This window comes from Phycodurus eques, chromosome 10, assembly GCF_024500275.1.
Source record: "Phycodurus eques isolate BA_2022a chromosome 10, UOR_Pequ_1.1, whole genome shotgun sequence".
Taxonomy (NCBI): Eukaryota; Metazoa; Chordata; class Actinopteri; order Syngnathiformes; family Syngnathidae; genus Phycodurus; species Phycodurus eques.
The window spans coordinates 27,926,534-27,948,226 of NC_084534.1; the positions used below are offsets into that span (position 1 = coordinate 27,926,534).

Here is a 21,693-nt window from a genome sequence, read left to right on the forward strand (position 1 = left end):
GTCAAGACGCGCACGCACAAACGCAAGGAAATCCTTGTAACTTCAAATCAAGGCGCCGCTGTACTTGAGTCCCCTGTCACACGCGCAGAGTTGCGCATGCGCGGGGCTGCGCGGGCGCGCGCGCGCTGGTCCTGAGTAGAAGTTGTGGAGGCTTCGGGGAGGAATGGCGGCGTCTCGGCTCCTCTTCGTGTGTCTCCCCGCTTTGCTCCTCGTGTGGAATCATGTTTCTCGTGGAGCAACGCTTGCGGGCAACAGGAGGAACAACCAGGAACGATGTGGCTTCAAGGTAAAAAAAACAAAAAAAGTAATAATAATAAATCACTTTGTGGAGTTTTTGTGATTGGTGATGTCGTCACTTGTCACCCAGTGAGTCGTGAACACGTTCAGGTGTCGACGCACTTTTCCCTCTTGTCATACTTTTGTCACACACTTTGTACGTTGTTAGCGTGAAGTTCGATCGAATCGAACGTTTTGAATTCATCTCAAATGGCGCCGATCAATTTACCTGTTGCTTACCTTCCGTGCCGAACTCTGCTGGGGGGGAAGACAAACATTGCACGGCACCGTGCGAGCGCGCGGACATAATTGTCACTTTTTCAACAGTCGGTTAGTGAGCGTCGTTTCTGGCCCTCAGTTCGGCTCGTGTGTAATCCGGCCACAATTGTTTTGACTCCGTCAAATCGGTTGTAATCGTGGTGGGCGAGTTGGACAATTACAATGTTGCGTACCGTCCTAAGCCGAACTCCGTTTGAAAAAGTGGCCATTTAAAGATGGTTTGCCGCTTTGTAAACGTGTGGACATTGTTGCAATTTTTTTAACAAGTGTCATCCATTAGCCTTGTTTCGTGCCCTCAATTCGGCCTTGGTGTAATCTTGAGCTAAGCAGTTCAAATCCTGTAAAATCGACAATTGACAATTCCATTGTCTGCTGCATACCTGAACATTCAAAATCACTTCAGGGGAGAAAAAAAAAAGGTTGAAAACTTGTTGTCATTTTGAATAAATGTTTCATCAATTCACCTTGTTTCTTGCCCTCAAGTCAGCTCGTGTGCAATTTAGCCAGGATTGGTATAACTCTGTCAAATCGATATAATCATGTAGAACCGGGAGACAATAACAAGAATGTGGCACACCTTTTAAATCCGAAATCGAAATTGAATTGAAAAGAGAGTTTGCTCCGTGCAAACTTGTGGACATCCCTGTCTTTAAATCAAAAAGGGGGGAAAAAAACCTTGTTACTTGCCCTCAGTTGGGCTTTTTTTGTAATTGAGCCAAAATGGTAATAAATTCTGTCAAATGATTGTAATCACGTGTGTGGAATGTGGAGAATTCCGATATTGTGATTGTTGCTGAAGGTGAAGGTTTGTGTTGTCTAAACATGTTGAAGTCAATTGTTGCTGTTCTGAAGGAGGGGTGGGCAACCTGAACCAATTGAACCCACCAATGTTTTTTGTGGCTTTGGGTCAATTGCGGGTAGTAAAAAAAAAAAAAAGAAAAAAGAGCTGACTTCCTGCCATTTGATGTGTTTCACTTGCTTTTGGGGGTCTCGGAAGGATCCCTGTGGACTCCCGTCAGGCCACATGTGCTGTTAGCAGCTGTGCTAAAAACACATTTGGCAAACACAACCTTCAAAAACTTGACAAATCTTGTTTTTCCTTTTTAAAAGAGAAAAAAAAAAAACCCCCATCTGATTTGACTTTGGTTGTTTTATCTCCGCTCCAAGATTTCGTTGCTTCGGGGGTTACATGATGTGAGGTCATCATCTCTCGCTCTGTGTTTTGTGTGTGTGTGTGTGAGAGAGAGAGACTAGTAACCTTTTTTCTACAAATGTGACATTTCAGCACACTAGTAGGACGACTCCATGCTACTAAGTGATGCAAAACTAGCATTTTGGTGCTACTAGTAGCATCCAGGAGGCTACTAGTGCCGGGCACATGCCTACTAGTTGGGCCTGGTAGTGTTACTCATGCACCACAGTAGTTTACCAGTCAGGTTTGATTTTGAATTGCATACTAGCAGGCCAAAAAGCAGCATTAGTCACGGAAAAACGTCATTAGCAAGACACAGTTGTTCTACTAGTGCGCTAAAGAAGGATGCATACGTGTACTACTGTAAGAAGAAGAAGAATCCTTGATCTGGAGTTTAAGGATATCAAATCAATATTTAATTGGCGTCATGTCTGAGCATCCTTGTGGACTGTGAGTGCTCTCCAGGTTCGGCGTGCGCGTGCGTGTGTGCGTGCGCTATCTGCGTTTCCCCTTTCAGCCTTTGAAGTGTTGTCTACAGGAAGCCTCACACTGTTTACTCTGCTGCAACATTCCTTCCCCGCAACAACCCCCACCTTAACTGCCGTCCCACACGCACACACATCAAAGACGGCTCAACGTGGGGGTTTGAGGGTCTGCTATTTAACAGGTGTGAGGTTTTTAGGTGCGTGTGTAGGTTTAAAAAAAAAAAAAAAAAAAAAAAAGTGCGTTTGAGGTTTTACGATACGAGCTAATAAAGCCAGGAAAGTTATGTGCATGCCGGGCCTGTAGGTGGCGACGTCTTTTAGTGAATTAACACCCGACACGGTGTTCCCCGCTATTCGTCTTAATTTTGTGACTAAAATGGGCCAATCCGATTTGAAAAGAAATCCATCCCCCCATTGAAAAAATGTCACATTATTTTAAATTGAGAGTTGAGAAAGTGCACAAGCGTGAATGGATGATCATTCAGTTTACTGGTTCGGTCCGTCAGAAAACCTGGAGACGGCACCAACTTCTCACGAGTTGCAGCAATATCAGTAGTTTTTGCAGAAGATACAAAATATATGCCTGTGAGTTTCGTTGCTAGATTTGTTAGCCCTTCCGTGGAATTTTTCATTATGTGGTAGCATTAAGCTAGTGTACTTTCATAAGACAAGTTCATGCGGTTTGGTTAAATGTACTTCTTTTTGTTTTATGTTCCGTTTTACAGTGAACTGGAAGTGGCAACTAACAACTTGAAACAACAACTCAGCCATGTTTTGGAAGAATTCTCGTACTACTACACTCGCCCTTGGAAAAACATCCCTTTGCGTTCGACAAAGCCAGACCGTCGCGCGCGCGTTTTTCTTCTTGTTCGCCGGCAGCTCGTCCGCATGCGTGTCGAACATCCGCAGGAGGACGCTCGGGGAAAATGGGTCCGCTTCCTCCCGGAACCGGAATCGCAACTTTCCAGGCAGGTTTCTCGCCGCCGTCCTGCCTCTCTGCGTGCCGCGGGGGGCTTGTATGTTTTTGGTATCAGAGCGCCTCGCCGTCCTTGACGTAAAATGTCCGGCTGAGTTCCGTCGTCGTGCCGTTCGTTGTCTTCCTGCTGGGTTTGTGTGGGAAGACGAGTCGGAATTGCGGTGGACCCCGCGCACCAAATCGCTTTAATAAAACAAAACAAAACAAAACAAAAACATTTCCTTTAAGCCCCTTTCATACAGCGATCCCGTAAAGTTGCAGCATGAGCAACAAAACAGTCGAGACATAATTTCTTCAGCGACATGAAAATAAACATTTGTACGAAAATGTGTGAAATGATGACGTCCATATTTTTTGATTGAGTGATGCCCCTTTCACACTGCCTGTACAAGCTGCATTTTTGTTATTTTTTTTGTTTGTTTCATATTGTAATCTATTGTAATTGCCCGAATATCGTTCATTTTTGGTAGAGGATAAAGAATTTATGGCTGTGAGTATTGTTATATTATCAGGCTGCATGTATTGTTGTGTTCAAATAAGGGTTGTAAAATTGCGACGATCGATGCTACCCGTTAGCATGTCAGTGGCCTTTTCTATTCGTGTTAGCATTAAGCTAGTGGGCCGCTCTGAACCTAATGCGATTTGCTTGTTTTAACTAAGCAACCTGCAATTCTCTTTGTTTATTTTGACTTTAAATTTGAACTGGGTCTTTTCGTAAACCGCTTGAAACCGATTTTTGCGCACACACAAAAAATGCTGTCCTGGCGTCGGTATGCATTTTTATTGAATTTGAAAGAAAAATTTTCGCCAGCTGTTCCGGGGAACCCCAAGCTGCGGCGGGCGGACCCCGGTTCGAGAAGCGCTGCCTCGGCGCGTGTTTGTTTTGGTCATTTCATGCATTTGTTCGTGTCATTGAATTACACGCGCTTTCCTCTTTCCGTGCGGAACTAAGGAATGGATTTGTTCACGTTTTTGGGGATAGAGGAGTCAGAATCTCAGCAGGAGTCGGACTGTTGGGGGCTTTATTGAGGGGCAGTCATGCAGGAGGTGGAAGCTGCGGGTTTTGTTCCTGTTGGTGGGAAATCTCTGCTTGGCTGCGCACGCGAACACACACACACACACACACACACACACGCACACACGCACTTCTTTCTTCAGGTTGCATTGTTGCATCTCACTTGTGTTCACACTAATTCCTCCTGCACAGCTGCTGATCACAGCTTTACTTCCAGATTTTTCTTTTATTTTCAACGACGCACGCGTAGGCAAACGCACGCGCACACTCACTTGGGGGAAAAGACTTGCCGACCTCATGACAACTCCAGATGTGTCTGGCAAATAAATGCAGGAAGAAGGAAGGTCTGCATTCCGGTGCAGATGTAATGTTTTTTTGTTTTTGTTTTTTTTTATATATATCCCAGAATGCAAAGCGCACCTGGACTACCTTCATGCTATGGCAAAGAAATGATGCCAACCCCGCCCCCCCCCCCCTCCCCCCCGCCACAAAAAACAAACTGTGGAACGCAATCAACTTGTTTTCCCCCCTTATGAAATAATGGAAATAGAAATAAGAAGATAAAGATCAGCCACGGATGCCGCTTTTATCAATGGACGTAAAATTGGGGAGACGTCCATCATAACGAGGAGGAGGAAAAAGTCTCAAGGGCCCTTGCAAAAAAAAATTGAACAGGAAGTCGGCCATTTGAGTTTGAAGCGCTCTCATTCATTCTGTAGCGCCGCTTGTGAAGTTAGGAGAGGGGGAAACAAAATCAGCTCCAGTTTCACCAATTGATATAATATTTGGCGGATATGTGTTTCATAACAGGATGCAGGAAAAAGTCTCAAGGACCTATGCCTGGAATTGAACAGGTTTTGGATTTAAGCAACCATTGCTCTGTCAGTAGTGACGCCGGAAAATCTGGGAAAAAAAAACAACCAAACCAAACCTATTCAGTCCCGGACACCAGTGTTGCCGATTGACGTGAAATTTGGCGGGCACGTTTCTTTCTCATAACAGGACGCATGGAAAAGTCTCAAGGACCCATAGGCGAAATTGAGCAGGAATTCGGCCATTTTGGTTCGAAGCAGCCACAAATTCCTACTGGGGAATTGCGCCGCAATCGGAAGCAGGTTTCCGAGACAGACGGCGATGCTAACCTGTTAAACTGGAGTCCGTTTTGCTTTTTCTTTGTCTTTTTAGTGAGACGCCAGAAGAAGGAACAAAGGCACAGACAAAAAAAAAAAAAAAGCAAATCGCACCATGTCCCATCCTTTTGATGTTTGCGAAACAAAAGATTTGAAGCAAAAGTATCGTTGGGCTTGAACGCGCACATCTGGAAGCGAGTCCGCAAACAAAATGGACCTGGACGCGCATAATTGAACCGCTTCCTGTTGAATCGGATTCCTCCCCTGCAGGCCTGCTGATTGTTGCCTCTTCCGTCATCCCTCGCTCCCTCCTTCGTCACTTCTCTCCGCCAGCCGCCGCCGCCGCCTTTCTTGCCGCCAGCGCTGTGATGAATCGCCGCGTCTTCCGCGAGCTCGGGCTGCAATTAGCTGCGTGATTAGCTCAGGAAGTCATTTGGGGGATTCCACCTCGGGAACTTCTTCTTAGCTTTAGCCTTCTTTAGCTTCAGGCATTGCTTCTTATCGTAATGTTGTTGTTTCTTTTTTTTTTTTTTGTTACAGATTTTAAGGGGTCTCAGGCTGAGTAGGAGCAGGAAGTCAGCAATTTAGGTTTTACTCACTCAATAGTAATTTTGAACACAAAATGATCATCACACGTTTCTTGTGTGGCCATTTTATTTTGTGTTTGTTTGTGTTTTTCATGTCTTTCTATGCATGTGTGGCCCGACGCCGTCCTTTGCCATACGCTGCCTTTTTTGCGAATGTCTTTATGTTCTCGCTTTTCTGTTTGGGCAGCACAATCCGCCTCGCTTTTGTGTGTATCTGTGCTCTTGTCTTTCTGAGTTTGTGTGGAACAAAAATAGTCACGTCTTGTGTGCGTTCTTGTTTTTGTATGTTTGTGTGTCCAAAGCCTCGACATCCCACTTTTATTGTGTAGACATTTTGTGTGTTTCTGTGTTCCTGTATTTCTAGGTTTGTGCGGTTGGTCTTGTCTCTTTATGCCTGTGTATGACAACGCTTGTCATGCTTGTGTGGCACAGCCTTTGACATCCCTCTTCTAAGGCCTTTTCTCACTGCAACTAGAAACTCTCGGCGTGCCGTCAACAAACCCATTCACTGTGCATATGCTGCGGGGACACGAGGACTGCGTGTCGTGACGCAAAGCGCCCTCGAATTGAAAAACCGCGGTGACGTCAGAAGGCGCACCCGTTCAGAGAGCGGCTGGCGGAGTGATTTCAGTGTTAACGGCTACAGACCAACCAGCGCAGGCATTTCCGAATACGGGCAAGCTTGCACCGGGGCACCATCCTCCTCGAGCACTGCTCGACTGCAAACACTAACAAAACCAAATGCAGTGTGAAAAGGCCTTTATTGCGTGAACATTTTTATTTTGTGTGTGTTTGTGTTCATGTCTTTCTATGCTTGTGTGCCCCAACCCTTGACATACTTTCATTTTTTATGCCTGTCTTTCCATGTTTGTGAGGCACAAACCTCATCATTGTGATGACATTTTAGTGTGTGTGTGTGTGTGTGTGTGTGTGTGTGGCTTGAGGGCAATGAGGGTCTTCACAGGCCCATAACGACAAACGCATGCGTGCGTGGACCAACTGTTGAATTACAGTGGCTGCTAATAGGCATCTCAGACACGCGCACACAGCGGGACATCTGCCTGCCTGCTTGCTCTCAGGTGTTTGCGCGTGCTGGTCGTTGTGTGCACGTGTTACCAATGTCTGACACCTCTAACGAGCCGGATGACGGCGTGTGTATGCGCGCGCGTCTGACTCGACGAGCAGGTCAAAGTTGTAAAGGCGGCTCGCGTCCAGCGCGTCGTGAGGCGCTGCCCCGGAGAGGACCGCATGAGAGCGCTTCAACGCGATGTAAACCCCCCCACACACACACACACACACAGACACAGAAGACACTTTCACACAGAACCCAGCCATCTTGATTGACTGTGCTTTCAGGACTGAAAAGGTGTTTTTAATTGTTTAAAAACAAAACAAAAAAAAAGGGGGGAAATACAGGCTGTGTAGTTGAGTGCTCAAAAAAGCATTCAATACTCCTCCCTCTGAAGTCTGGATTGAGTCATTTTCAGCTTCAAAATATTTGCCCAATCTTTCTTGCAGGGACGCTGTATTCTAACGAAGACACATTTCCAGGCTACGCCAAAGATATTTATTTTTTTTGGATTGATTTGATTAGCAATAGTAATAAATGTGCTCGTGTGTTTAACGCAGACGCAGCCCGGAGCAGATGGAGGTCGCAGGTTGGCCGTCACGCTGCGAAGCGACAGTGAGTTTGACTTTTATGTTGTATTTCAACAAACGCACATCTGCCGACTTAAAATGTCACATGTAGCACACGAATGACATTTGCAGGCAAAGCCACGGATGGCGCCGTTTTCATTCTTCGTCGAGTTCACCCTTTCACTGCCGCGGGTGTTTAGCTTCGTCAACTGCAATCCGATCGTTTCCTGCCACCGACCAATATTCGCCAAGTGCGTTTTTCAGCGCGGATGAGGATCTCGCTCCCCTGTTATTGGAATTCCGGTTTGCGAAGCACCGTAATGACCGACGGATCCCTGCAGATGGCGGCGTTGCATTGCTTTGTATTTGAGATCAGCACGGCCTTTGAGTTGAAGATAAAGATAACGGCGGCGAATCTCCGCTTGTCACGTCGATTACGAGGGAGAGAAATGCTAACACGTGGGGGAGTCAAACAAGTTTCGGCACCTGACAGTCGAAAACTGTGGACTGCATATATGCGGTGTAAACACTCTACGTGTTGCGGTAGGTAGTAGAAAGTGTGAGTTGGCATCGTAAGTAAAGATGACGCAGTTCACGGAGTGAATAGCGAAAGGTGCGTTTACAAACGCCGCCCTTGAGTCGTGAGGCGAGTCGGTCACACATTTGGAGAACTGAAAACCGCTTTTGAAAATGGCCTCCAATGAACGAGCGAAGCTGCAAATGCACGTAGTGTGCGCCGTAAACGTATTGTACGTATTCCTAGCGGTTGAATTGACTTTTACGTGCGAATCTTTTCGCTTCGCAAATAAAAATAAATAAATAAAAGCAACATTTGAGCCTTGAGTGAGTAAAAGAAGAAAAAAAAAAAAAAAGATCACGAGTTTTGTTGTTGTCACCTCATGTTCCCTAAAATGCCCCCAAAACACACACGCACGCACACGCACACACAGACTCTTAAAGACCCCTGCTTCCCTCCTCTTTTGTCCCTTTCCGGGTACAAGTCAAGTTCTTGAACTGTGGCCGATTCCTGGCCGGCTGCCCCTTTTGTCCGTGACCGTGAGCGAGTCGCACACTCGCATCGCCCTTTTGTGTGCGTCGTCTTTCATCTTTAAAAACGGCCCGAAACAAACTTGTTGTCGCTCCTCGAGTACGAGAACCTTTTTTTTTTTTTTTTTTGCACTTCAGGGTTTGGATTTGAAATGTGGGTTTTAAGACGGGTTTATGGTAGCGAGTTATGGTTTGAAGACCGGGATACCGTTTGAAATGAATGTTTCAAGCAAAAGGTTTCCTTTCAAATTTGGATTTCAAACCGAAGGTTCGGTTTTCCAACGAAGGTTAGCGGCGTTTCCAAAGATTCGATGATTTGTCGGTTTGTGTGCCATCGTTCTGCCGTCCCCGTCGAGGCTTCCGCTTTGCCTCGGCAGAGGTCCGTCTCGTATGATGTCGTGAATAGCGCGCGGGCCAGGGTTCAGAGGTCGAGTAGCTTTGAAATGAAGAATCCAACATGAAAGGAAAAAAAAAAAAAAGGTATTAGGAAGGAAGTTGAATCCACAGCGTGCGGCTCAGAGCTGCTTTTACATGACAATAACGCTTTATGTCAGTCTACGTGTGTGTGTGTGTGTGTGTGTGTGTGTGTGTGTGTGTGTGTGCGCGCCCCACTACCTCTTCTTCCCCTCGGATGAAGAATGTGATGGTGGCGATGTCATTGGAAGACGATAAAATGCACTTTGACCCCCCTGAGTCGGTCTCAGATGATCAGCCATGGTGATGTCAGTTTAAAAAAAAAAAAAAAAAAACTTCAATCGTGTCTTTAACTTCAAACAACTTCTAACCTAACAATTATAACGAATTGCGTTCGAGCGTGTTTTGTAATCGTATAATTGCACGTTGAGCTCGGCCCTAAACGTCGTCGCTCCATTTATCTGCTGATCTGTTCAGGCAGTGTTGAAAGTAGCATTTTTAATATTCTACTCGTGTCGAAGTTAACGTAAGCAATGGCTCCAAAAAAAACAAAAGTGTTTTCAAGGATGATGTGTTTTCAGTAATGGCTGCTTCAACCCAAAATGGCCGACTTCCTGTTCAAGTGTGAGCGCGCGTCCTTGAGACGTGTCCGCCCAATCGGGCGCCTCTCGCTTAAACTGACGTCGGGGTCTAATATTTGTCGGAACCTTCGAGGGTTCGACGATCTTCGCGAGCCGTTATGCTAATGAGCTTAGCGTCCGTTCGACCTTCCCCTTCAGCCCCGAACGTGAGCCTCGTCCTCCTCCTCATCTTTCCCGAAGCGGATCGGTGACTCGTGTCGCATCCGCCGCCCTGAGAGACGACGTCCGCCCCCGGCGAGCGGCGGGACGCGAGCCTTCTTCCTCCTCTTCCTCTTCTTCACCTCCGTCAAAGAGGAGCAGCGAGTCGTGTCCGAGCCCCCCCGGCCCCCCTTCCTCTCCGCTCCTCGAGCTCTGTCTTTAACCGCACAAAGACGACATTTGTTCACGACGGCGTTTGTAAATTAGGGTTGCAAGCAAAGGTTCGCTTTTCAAATTTAGAGTTTGAAACAAAGATTAGGCTTCCGAGGCTGGATTAGTGTTTGAAATCAGGCTTGCAACACTTGTTTGGGTTTTTCAAATTGGATTTGGAAGAGGCTTAGTGAAACCCGAAAAGGATTTGAAAGAGGGTTCCGGTGTCAAGGCGGGGGTCCGGGTTTCAGATGGTGGTTTTAAGACAGATTTCAGGTTTCAAGCTTGGGGTCGAAGGCACGGTTAGGTTTTAAATTTGGGCCCCTCAAGCGAGTTTGGACTTTGAAGACTCCGCCTCGATAGCCGTGCTACGTTAGTTAGCCTGGGTTGCTAACGGCGATGTTTGTGTTTCCCAGACTGCTCGTTGAACTCTCCGCCGGGCAAGCACGTCATCCACGAGGTGGCCAACGTCTCCTTCACGCATCTGGCCTGCGACGACCAAGCCGGGGTGCTCGTCCACTGGTCCGCCAGTCCGCTAGGTACGGTATTTACGTACGGTATCGCGTGTTCCTTCGGAATGATTCTCAAACGGAGACGCCGTTCTCCGCGCACAAATAAAGCTGCTTTGCCTTGAAACGCTTCACCCTGCCTTGAAACCCTAATCCCGTCTTCAAATCCTCATTTGAAACCACGACCCTGTCTGAAAACCATAACATTTGATTCAAACTTTCATCTAAAATGCTAACCCTGTCTTCAAACCTCGATTTAAAACCCTAACGCTGGCTTTTAACACCCACTTGAAAACCCTACTCTGACCCTAATTCGAAACCCTGACCCTGTCTTGAAGCTCTCAGCTTGACTCCTCACCTCACCCTTATTTCAAACCCCAACACTGTAATAATAATAATAAGAAAACCTAACCCTATTTAAAGGCTTACTTGAAACCCTAACCCTGTCGTTTAAACCCAACTTGAAACCCTACCTGAACCTAGCTTGAAACCATAATTTGATATCCTAACTATTGCTTTCAACCATAACCCTAACCATGTCTTGAATCCCACATTTAAAACCTTAACCCTTGCTTCAAACCCTAATTTGAAAGCTTTGCTTCAAACCTTCTGATGGGGGCTATTTTAAAATATATATAAGATATATATTTTATATAATCAAAACTCCGACTTTTACAGGCATTTCAAAAGAGGCCGGCGACAAGTTGGCAGGAATTCTAATTCGGGAAAGAAATGTGGCGGAGCAAACTCTATAGATTGAACTCACCCGTTCTGCCTAACAAGAAATGTTCATTTGTTGCTCTCTGAATTCTGCCTAGCAACAAGCAGCCTTGCGAAATGTCAGAAATTTGCCTCGCAACGCTTGAGCTTGCAAAATTTGGATTTATTGATCTTGGACTTAGCCTAGCAGCAAGCGACCTAGCGATTTTAATTGATTGATCCTGGAATTCTGCCTAGCAACAAGCAACCTACCAAAATTTGTTGGAATTCTGCCTCGCAAGAGTCGTTGGCTGAGAACATTTTTAGGTGTTGAACTTGCAATTCTTCCTAGCAACACGAGTAACGCCATTACACTTATTTATTCTCCATTATTGTTTTTTCCCGCAGACCCATTAATATAAGGCATTACTAAAAACATTTTGGCAATATTTGACCCGCTATAATGTCAGTAAGTATCTTTTTCGCCGCCCGTGTCCACTTTTCAATCTGTAAAACACTTCCTGCTAAGTTAGTCAGCCGTGATTGCGTTCACTCGGTCGGCACGTGTTACTCCTTTCTCTGTTGACTTCTGTTTCGCCTCACTGTGTGACTCGACCGTCATTGGCTGGCTCGTCAGCAACTGTTTCATTGGACGGAATTGATACAAATCTTTACAGTGGCGCCACCCAATTAATATTTGGCCAAATGACGTCATTTGACAGGTCTGCATTTTGGAAGTGACTGTGGCCCGAGAAAGTAGGTCGTTAAGGAGTGACGGAAGGAAGGAGTCGGGAAAGGTGCCCAGGAATCTGCCCGGAGACGGAAAAACCTGTTCTGCTGTCTGGCTAATGAGAACAACATGTCCCGCGCACGGAAAGCTCTCATTACAAGAGCAAAAGAGGCTTTGAGGGGGGATGAAAGAGAGCGAGGGCGGACGAGACGAGACTGGGGGAGGGTGGGGGGGGGGGGGTGGGTGGGGGGGGGGGGGGGGTCACAGGTGGCGAAACCTGGGGGGGCCGAGCGACAGGACGGTTGTCAAGGAAATGAGGAAAGCGCACGCTAGCCGCTTTCGCGCCGAGATCATGCAGAACTGCACGGAACTCGGCGAAGTGAGGCCGTTCGCCAACCTGCCTCCAAATTGGCAGGGCAGCTTCGCCCGCTCCCTCCGTTCCGTCGCGTTGTCAATCATTTTTAAGCGACTGATATTTGCAGACGGGCGATAACGCGACTCACAGGCCCGCGCTTCATCCTCTGTGAAGAAGAACTTTAGTGTTATTAGTGAAGAGTCTGTGTCTCTATTTTACTGCCCCCAGGTGGCCAAGGTGTGCACACCAGAAGGATCAGAACAGTTCCTTCCATTGAAGTGTGACAAAAACGGTTTACTTCTTTAAATTCTGTAAGATTGTCGTGACTGTATATTTTTCTGACATCAAAAGGCGGCCAAGCAAAATGTTGGATTTGAATTTGGAATTCTGCCTCGCAAACGAGTGACGGTAGGACCGGGACGGCGACGTTCCCGACGTGTTTGTGCAGGAATCGAACACATCAAAGGTTTCCGGGTTTATCTGGAGGACAAGAATCCCGACGGCAAACGTTGCCAACATCTCCTGCTCAAAGACCCGCGACAGCTCAACTACTCCTACAAGAACACGGTGAGACGAATGTGGACTCATTTCATGACTAGAAAAGATTGACCTCATGACACTGGAAGGGTTACAGAAAGGCATGAAGCTATTTTCCAAAAGGCTTGAATCTCTGTTGAATTTGGCCCGGAGTTCCTAAAGGCTCTGGACGGGGACGGACCCGGGACACGCCGGAGAGACTCCGTCTTCCGGCTGGCCCGGGAACGCCCATAACACAAACCGCCGCCGCAGCTGCCGTCGCGCTCGCGTTCAAAAGTTTACACGAGGCGGATGCATGTTGTATAATATTATTTTCCTGACGCTATTATTTCTAATTGACGGAGCGGCTCCGCAGAAGCTGAGCAGTCAGCCGTTGGGCGGCTTGCGCTTCGACACGGACTACATGGTCCGCGTTGTTCCGTTCCCCACGCTGATGAACGACAGCTTCTTCCCGCCGTCTTTCCTCAGGACGAACTGTAAGTGCCGTTGCCGCCGTGGACCGTTAGCCTGCGTGCGCGTGTGTTTTTCAACTTGTGCGTGTTGTTACGTTACAGCCTGTGAAGTCCTGCTGGGCTCCGAAAACCTGGTCTGTAAACCATGTAAGTTCACCCCGCCGTTGTCGTCATCACCTGAATGTGTGAGTGTGCGTGGCGGCGGTCGGGGTCTCCCTCTTGAGTCCCGTGAGATACATTTCGTTTTGTGAAAAATCGATCGCCGTCGTGCTGCGCTGCAGAAGGAAGCTCGTCGGCGATGACGTTACGCGAGCGCGTACCGATTTCCTTTCCGCCTGAAAAGCGGTGGTCCCGATGTCGAGATGCGAGGACCATACACGGTCTACAAATGCGACATTAAACTTTCGCTGCTGTCGTTGGTTCAGTCTGGAAGCCGAAGACGCTGAGCGTCTCCCAGCTGGGCTCCGAGCTCCACGTGAGCTTCGAGCGGGCCCCGCCTTCCTTCGCCTTCCACCTCTACTACGTTTACTACAAGCTGCGCCAGGACGGACCCTTCAGACTGCAGCGCTGCAAGGCCGTACGACCGTCAAGTCGTAACGTTACCTCGGTTACGTCGAAAGTCGGCTTGATGCTGAGCAAATGTGTTTTGCAGGACGCGAACCGGCTGAAAACCACCTGCGTCCTCCGGGACGTCACTCCGGGGACCTACACCATCGAGGTACGCAAACGCACCGCTTCACGACTGACATGCCCGTCGCCGTTTTGAACCGGAATTTTGTTGTTGTTGTTGTTGTTTTTTTGTGTGCCAGTTACGAGACGAAAGCAACACCACCAGGAGGCAGACGCAGTACTACGTCAGCCAAGGTGAGACTTATTGCCCTCCCAATGACCTCACCCAAGGAGCTTATGTTGTAGTTTTTTTTTTTTTTTTTAAACAGCAAAACATTTATGAACAGGAATAGTAAATGCCATCAAAATTTGCATATTTTTTAAAATTATTTATTTTTTTTTTTTTTTTTTGTTTAAGTTTAGCAAATTTTTACAAACATTTCATAAAAAAATAAAGCATATATATGTATACTGGACACCCGCGTACTCACATTTCGGCACCTGCGGATTCATCTATGGCAGATATTTTTCGTCCTGTTCCCCCCCCCCCCCCCCCATGTTTCTTAGTTTTTTCATTGTTTGGGGTAACCAAGCCCGAAAATGCTCATCATTGGTTTATCCCCGCGTATTAAAGGATTTTTGGGGTTTAAAAAAAATAAAAAATAAATTAAAAAAAATGTTCAAAGCAATAATAACGGGTGTCAATTATCCGCAGATTTTGGTTATTTATGGTCTGGCCCGGTCCCTGGACCCCACGAATAGCGGGGGTACACTGTATCTATCATTTATAAATGTATAATTATACACATTCAGTCCACTGTAAACCATTTTTACCAAATAATACATGTAATTTATTAATAAACTAATATTAAATAAAACAATTAGATTTTTGGGGGCATTTAAAAAAAAAAAATAATCTGCAAAGAAATATTTCTATCTGGACTGTTGTCAAATGTAACAAATTACATTTATTTTTATCATTTAAAATTAGTTATATAAATACATGTGCATAAAATGTAAATTGAAATATTTATACTACAACCCCAATTCCAATGAAGTTGGGACGTAAACATAAATAAAAACAGAATACAATGATTTGCAAATCATGTTCGACCTATATTTGATTGAATACACTACAAAGACGAGATATTTCATGTTCAAACGGATCAACTTGATTGTTTTTAGCAAATAATCATGAACTTCGAACGTTCCGTTCATGTTTACCACTGTGTGACATCACTTTTTCTTTTCCCAACATTCAATAAACGTTTGGGAACTGAGGACGCTAATTGTTGAAACTTTGTAGGTGGAATTCTTTGCCATTCTTCACGTTCATTCAATGTCGGTTTTCGGCCTCGCCGCTTCCATGCGGTGATTTCTCCACATGCTCTGAACCTTTTGATGATATTATGGACCGTAGATGATGAAATCCCTCAATTCCTTGCAATTGTACGTTGAGGAAAATTGTCCTTAAACTGTTGGGCTATTTTCTCACGCACTTGTTCACAAAGAGGTGAACCTCGCCCCATCTTTGCTTGTGAACAACGGAGCAATTGAGGGAAGCTCCTTTTCTAGCCAATCACGGCACCCGCCTGTTCCCAATCAGCCTGTTCACCTGCGGGATGTTCCCAAACGCGTGTTTGATGAGCATTCCTCAACTTTCTACCTGTCCCACCTTTTTTGGAACGTATTGCAGCCATACAATTCCAAGTTCATGATTATTTGCTAAAAACAATAAAGTTCATCAGTTTGAACAGGAAATATCTTGCCCTTGTAGTGTATTCAATTAAATGTAGGTTGAACAAGATTCTCAAATCATTGTATTCTGTTTTTATTTATGTTGAACACAATGTCCCAACTTCATTGGAATTGGGGTTGTATATATATATATATATATATATATCACTGTCGTTGCTATCAATGACATTTTTAACTACATATTACATTCCCGCAATACAATCATAAAAGATTACAATTATGAATAATTGAATAATACAATTAAAAATATATATATTTAAAAAAAATTGCAAAACACAATTTCCTAAGACTGGTGCGTTCGTGTCACTGCAGTGCATTCCCCGTGGGCGGGGCCTATCCGCGCCATGGCCATCACGGTGCCGCTGGTCGTCATGTCGGCCTTCGCCACGCTCTTCACCGTCATGTGCCGCAAGAAGCAGCAAGGTGAGAGTGGGGGGAGGAAAAAAAAAGTTTTGAAACATTTCCAACTATCATAAATGGAAAAAGTCAAGTCAAAGCGTTCACAAGTTTGAGGTCACCTGACGGAGAGGGAACAGGAAGTGCGTTTTGAAAGCGATGCTGCCATCTGGTGGTCTTCACACTTTCATCATCACACACAAAAATAAAAGACACTTCATTGTTTGCAAGTAGGAGCGATTGCGTGTTTATTTGGCGGACTGACGGCCGGCTCCCCGTTAGAAAACATCTACAGCCAGCTGGACGAGGAGAGCAGCGAGTCGTCCAATCAGAGCGCGGCGACCGCCGCCGACAGGCCGCGGCCCCGCCCCAAAGTCTTCGTCTGCTACTCGGACCGAGACGGACCCGAGCACGCCGGCGTCATCCAGAGCTTCGCGTACTTCCTGCAGGACTTCTGCGGCTGCGAGGTGAGACGAGGAAGGCGAGGATGGCGCGACGTGGTGGCGCCCGACAGTCGCGCCGGCCCTCAGCTGTCGCCCGTGTTTGTGCTCAGGTGGTGCTGGACCTGTGGGAACATCTGGAGATGTGCAGAGAAGGTCCCATGTCGTGGCTCAGCAGGCAGCTGGACGAGGCCAACTTCATCGTCACCGTTTGCTCCAAAGGACTGCGGTACGCCTCGGCGACACCGCCGCCTCCTCCTCCTCCTCCTCCTCCTCCTCCTCCTCCTCCTCCTCCTCCTCTTTCTTCTTCTTCAACACTACATGGATGGATAGATTATAGGAGGAGAGGGGGATGGATGTTAGGTGGACACATCTAGTCGGTCAAATTTATGGCTAGCTGGACGGATGGATTGATATGATGGACAGAAGAATGACCGAAGGATCGAAGATGGATGGATGATGGTCGATATGATCAAATGAAGTGATGATAACGGGATAAACAATGGACGGGTGGATGATAGAAAGTTGAATGATAGGTTGATGGATGGGTAGATGGACAGTTGGCAGAAGAGATGGACTGATGGATGAATGTGTGTCTTCATATCGGCCTTTCCGGTTTCTTTGTGGAAGGCGCCCGCATTTCTCCCCAGCTGTACTCACGCGTGCCGCCACTAGATGGAGCCAAAATCAATTGCGTCGCTCAGCCGCCGTCCTTTTCTGACTTCCTCCAGCTACTTTGTGGAGAGGAAGAGCCGCAGAGGAAAGACGCCGGTGGGTCGCCGTGGCAACAGCGGCGCCGACGACGTCCGCTGCCCGTCGGGGCGGCCCGGCGGCGACCTGTTCGTGGCGAGCGTGGCCATCGTCGGCGAGAAGTTGCGCAAGGTGAAGGAGGACGACGATCGGGGCCGCGCCGGCGAGCTCCACCGATACATGGCCGTCTACTTCGACTATTCCACCGAGGACGACATTCCCACCGTGCTCAGTCTGGCTCCCAGGTACGCCGCGCCACACAAGCCCAGAGGAGACCAGATCGGAGGAGCCATAGGAGTCCCGCAACGCCGCCTTTCATCAACGTTTCAACCTTTTGCATTTCGTCGACATGGAGAAAATATTTTTCAGTGTTAAGTGTTCTCAGAATTTTATTGATTAAAATATTTTAAATTTATTTTATTTATTTATTTTTAAAAGTCATCAGTGGGCGTTACTTTTTTGGTTGTTGTTAGGGACAGGTATTGTAATTCTTATAAAATGTTGAAATATAAATTTTAATAACCTAAATGTTTTGTTCAGTTAAATATAAAAAAAATATACATTTGTAAAATGCAATCCTTTTTTTATAGGTATGTTGTTTGTCCAATATTTTTGTTTCTTTTTTTATGTTACTCTAGTTTAAACACTTTAATTTTGTATTTTTAAATGAATAAATAAACCATTTTTAATTTATTTTTGAAATAAAATATAGATTTTTTGTATACAAATTATACATTTTCTCACACGTTAATTTTTTTATACAAATTATACATTTACACACAAATTAATTGAATTAAAATGTTTGTTTTCAGTTTATAGTTTTTTTTTTTTTTTTTTTTTATAAAATAAACTTTTCAATTTTAAAGATTTAAATGAATGAGATTTTTTTTTTTTCTCATGGGTAGGTACTAATTTTCCAAAGTTTATATTTTATGATATTGATTTAGATCTATATGATCGATTTTTGTAATGGCTATTTTTGTTGTTGTCGTTTCCACGAATGCGCCTCCCTCATGTTCCCGTCCTCCGTAGCTAAAACGGAGATTGCGCCGCATGCGCTCATCTTGTGACTTCTCCTTGATTCGCCTTCTGGTTTGTGTTCAGGTTCAAGCTGATGGACCAGCTGCCTCAGATGTTGGCCCGCCTCCGCTCGGAGTCCCGGCCCCTCAACGTCTCTCGGCGGAACTACTTCCGTAGCAAGTCGGGCCACTCGCTCTACGTGGCCATCTGCAACATGCACCGGCGCGTGGGCCAAAACCCCGACTGGTTCCAGAAGCCCGTCGCTTCCCGCTCCTCCTCGCCTCCTCCTCCGCTTCCCGCCGCCGAGGTTCCCCTGGTTCTGAACCGGGTGCTGGTGAAGACGCCGGATAGCGGTGACGGGACGCCCACGAAGAACTCGGTGTCGCTGGCCGCCGCCTCCTCTGTCAGCTTAAATCTCAGCCCGAGTCCCAGTCCCAGTCCCGTTTCCAGTCCCGCTCCCAGTCCTACTCCGGTCCTTCCTCGGGATTTTCCATCCAGGCTGGAATGCGCGTCCAGGTCAGTACACATACAGTGAATTCTATTTGCGGGGTTTAGGGACCAGGATCTGACACCAGGAGCAAAACGTAACGGACACCCTCGATTGTCCTTCGTAACGTTCACATTGTTTTCTCGGTTTTTGGGGGTCAGAAACCGCCGTTTTGGTCAAACCGACCCGTGTTTATACTGCCGATTAGGAAAGAACAAAAAACGCTCGGGACAAACTTTCTTCTTCCGGTGTAAGGAGAGAGTCCGCTCTTTCTCTTGGTAGCTTCGGTGCTTATATTGTCCCGGAAGGCAAAATTCTGTGCGTCTTGAAAGGCCGCTCAAAAGGCTCCGAAACAGCCGACAATATGCAAATCGGATATTGAAAACGGCTCGCGCTCCACTTTCCTCGCATTAGCGTCGACTACAAAACGTCCGTCGGCGTTCGACGACGCCTACAAGCTCCTCGGGGGAGCTAAAACGCCTTTGACGCCGCTCTGTCTCCCTCGCAGGACGTCGTCCGTAACCTCCCCGGAGGAACCCGCCCGTCCGCCGCACGAGGGCGACGAGGAGTCCCCGCTCCCCGCGGGCGCCGCGGGCCGTCCCGACCCGCCGCCCCCGCGCGACTCGGGCATCTACGAGTCGTCGGTGCCGTCGTCCGAGCTGTCCATCCCCTTGATGGACGGCCTGGCGCGCGAGCGGGCCGACTCGTCCTCCCTGGCGGAGAGCGAGTCGTCGTCGTCCGGTTTGGGTAAGCCGGCCCGCAGAACGCCGCGACCGCTTAAGTCTTGACCACGTTTTGGTTTGTCGCGTAGGAGACGAGGAGTCGCCGGTCGTCACGTCGCTGGACTGCGGCGCCCCCGAGGTTTGTAAAGCGGAACCGCACCACTTGGAGCCCAGCGCGGGACCGGAAGCCGCGGTCTCGCCGTAACGTACGGAATTGTCCGGTGAAGCTTTGGGGATGTCGTAACCATGGTAACCAGTGTCAAGGACTACGCCTTTGGAATATGGGCTCACCGGTGCCAGAAACGTTTGAGATTTTTCCACTATTTAAGTATTGTGGTGCCCGCAGGGGACTTGTGGGAATTTTCCCTGTTCGTCATATTCTTCCGTTCCACGGAAACATCCCGAGTGGATATTTGGCACACGGGCACTTTTTCCCACCCCAAACGTTGTTTCCGTGGTGTACCGCTGCCAGAACGGTTCCTCCTTTTTGTCTGATTATAAAGTTGTTTCTCAACATTTAAAGACGTTGTCCTTTTGCCAACATGATGGCATTTAAACTGATTTTTTTTTGGTTTTTTTGTTTTGTTTATTATTATATAAAAAGGGACACTAAAAAGTGATTGTAGAAAATAAAAAAAGGGACGACAGCATTTCCCGCTTGTCTATAGATTTTTTATTTTTGCTGGAAATGTCTGTTTTCATTTTATTTTTTTGTTTCTCTGCATTGTCTAGAAATGTACTGTTTTATAGTACCTTCATGTAGAAAATAAAAAAACAAAATCATACTAGCCATGTCCATTTTGTTGTATTCTTAACTGATTTTTTTGGAAAATCAAAGTAATTTGAAAAAAAATAAAAAAAACAAATTTAAATGAATGAAAAATTACAATATTTTGTTTAATTTTAATAAAACGTTTGTTTACATTTGAAATGTAATTGCAAAATTATTTTTAAAACATTTGTAAAAGAATAGAAACTATTCCATTCGTATAAAATTTTAATTTTAAAATCATTAAAATAAGGCATATGTATGCTTCAATTTTTTAAAATGAAATTACAGAAATGTCATGTTATTTTAACAATATTTACTTAATTTTTAAAAAATGCTTGTTCTTATTCCTCCAATATTTTTTTTGTTTTTGTATAAAATATAGGTAGGTATTCTTAGTTTAAAAATTCTAAAATATATATATTTTGTATATTTGATTTTAATCAAATATGTAGCTGGAAAGCAGGCCAGCGACGGGACAACAGGAAGGCGGGACTTCAACAGCAGAGCAGACCAGACGAGAAAGAGATGAGACGCTCCCGAAGGGAGAAGAGCAGACAGGCCGCTTCATTGTGTCCCATCTTTTTAAAACAACAGGAAGCCAGGGTCACACAAGCGGACCTTCACAATAAAAGCTCTGCACTGGCTGCGAGTGGAACACGGCAGGTGTTGCTGCAAAGCGTGACACAAGACAACTCGGTTTGTTCTTTCCTCCTAATATTTTTGGATTTTATTCGTAATATTTGTATTTTTTGTTGGGGGGGGGGGGCGCTGATGAAAATAAACTGCTATTACAAGACGTTTGAAAAGAATGTCAGACATTTATATCGTTTCTTTTTTTCAAGTTTTAGTCTAATTTGTGGATTGTTTTCTAATACTTTGTATTAAAGTATTTTTTTTAATATATAAATGTATATTCATGTATTTTCAAATGATAAATATTTTCACTTTGTATTTCATATTTCTAATGTTTTAATCTAAATGTTTTTGGGGGGTTTTTGTCTCTAAATTGTTTTATTTTTTAATCCAGTATTTTGGGATTTTGTTGGAATTACTTTTCATCATTTCCGTCCAAATTTCAAATTTATACATATAGTAGTTTTCACCCGGAAGTTTTGTCTGTATTTTTCATAAAATATATATTTTTAAATGTATTTTACTTTTTTGTCTGATTGATTTTCAATTTTTTTTCCAATTATTGCATATACATCATTGTAACATATTTTTGGATTGTCGTGTAGTTTTCTGATATTTTCAAAAATATAATAATCGAGAATTATTTTCATCGGATATATTTCTATTAACTTCCTTTCTAGTTTTTCCGATGTTTTTGTATTCTGATTCTGTTTCATCTGGCAATTTACCATTTCTTTTTAAAATAATGACGTATTATTCTCTAACAATTATGTACTTTTGACAAATATGTTTGTAA

General features: G+C 45.5%; 1 protein-coding gene across 2 annotated transcripts; it reads left to right on the top strand.

Moving 5' to 3' along the window:
• Window positions 1–150: 150 nt before the first annotated feature.
• Window positions 151–20,277, top strand: il17rd (interleukin 17 receptor D). 2 transcript variants are annotated; one of them, XM_061688589.1, is made up of 16 exons: window positions 151–286; window positions 7,570–7,624; window positions 10,445–10,567; window positions 12,770–12,888; window positions 13,214–13,334; window positions 13,413–13,457; window positions 13,736–13,887; window positions 13,963–14,028; window positions 14,120–14,174; window positions 15,990–16,100; window positions 16,356–16,540; window positions 16,627–16,742; window positions 17,245–17,508; window positions 18,368–18,799; window positions 19,279–19,517; window positions 19,582–20,277. In XM_061688589.1, exons 1-16 carry the CDS (start codon window positions 164–166, stop codon window positions 19,695–19,697), a joined length of 2,322 nt encoding a protein of 773 aa, XP_061544573.1. In that variant the 5' UTR covers window positions 151–163; the 3' UTR covers window positions 19,698–20,277. The 2 variants fall into 2 exon arrangements, with proteins under 2 accessions (XP_061544573.1, XP_061544574.1); XM_061688590.1 differs by lacking the exon at window positions 10,445–10,567.
• The last annotated feature ends 1,416 nt before the right edge of the window (window positions 20,278–21,693 follow it).

What these genes read in the sequence shown, in the direction of transcription:
- il17rd (XM_061688589.1), top strand. Translation starts at nt 164, where the DNA reads ATGGCGGCGTCTCGGCTCCTCTTCGTGTGTCTCCCCGCTTTGCTCCTC. An exon ending in ACTACTCCTACAAGAACACG is followed by an intron (nt 12,889 to 13,213) that starts GTGAGACGAATG and finishes GCGGCTCCGCAG; the next exon opens with AAGCTGAGCAGTCAGCCGTT. An exon ending in GCAGTACTACGTCAGCCAAG is followed by an intron (nt 14,175 to 15,989) that starts GTGAGACTTATT and finishes GTGTCACTGCAG; the next exon opens with TGCATTCCCCGTGGGCGGGG.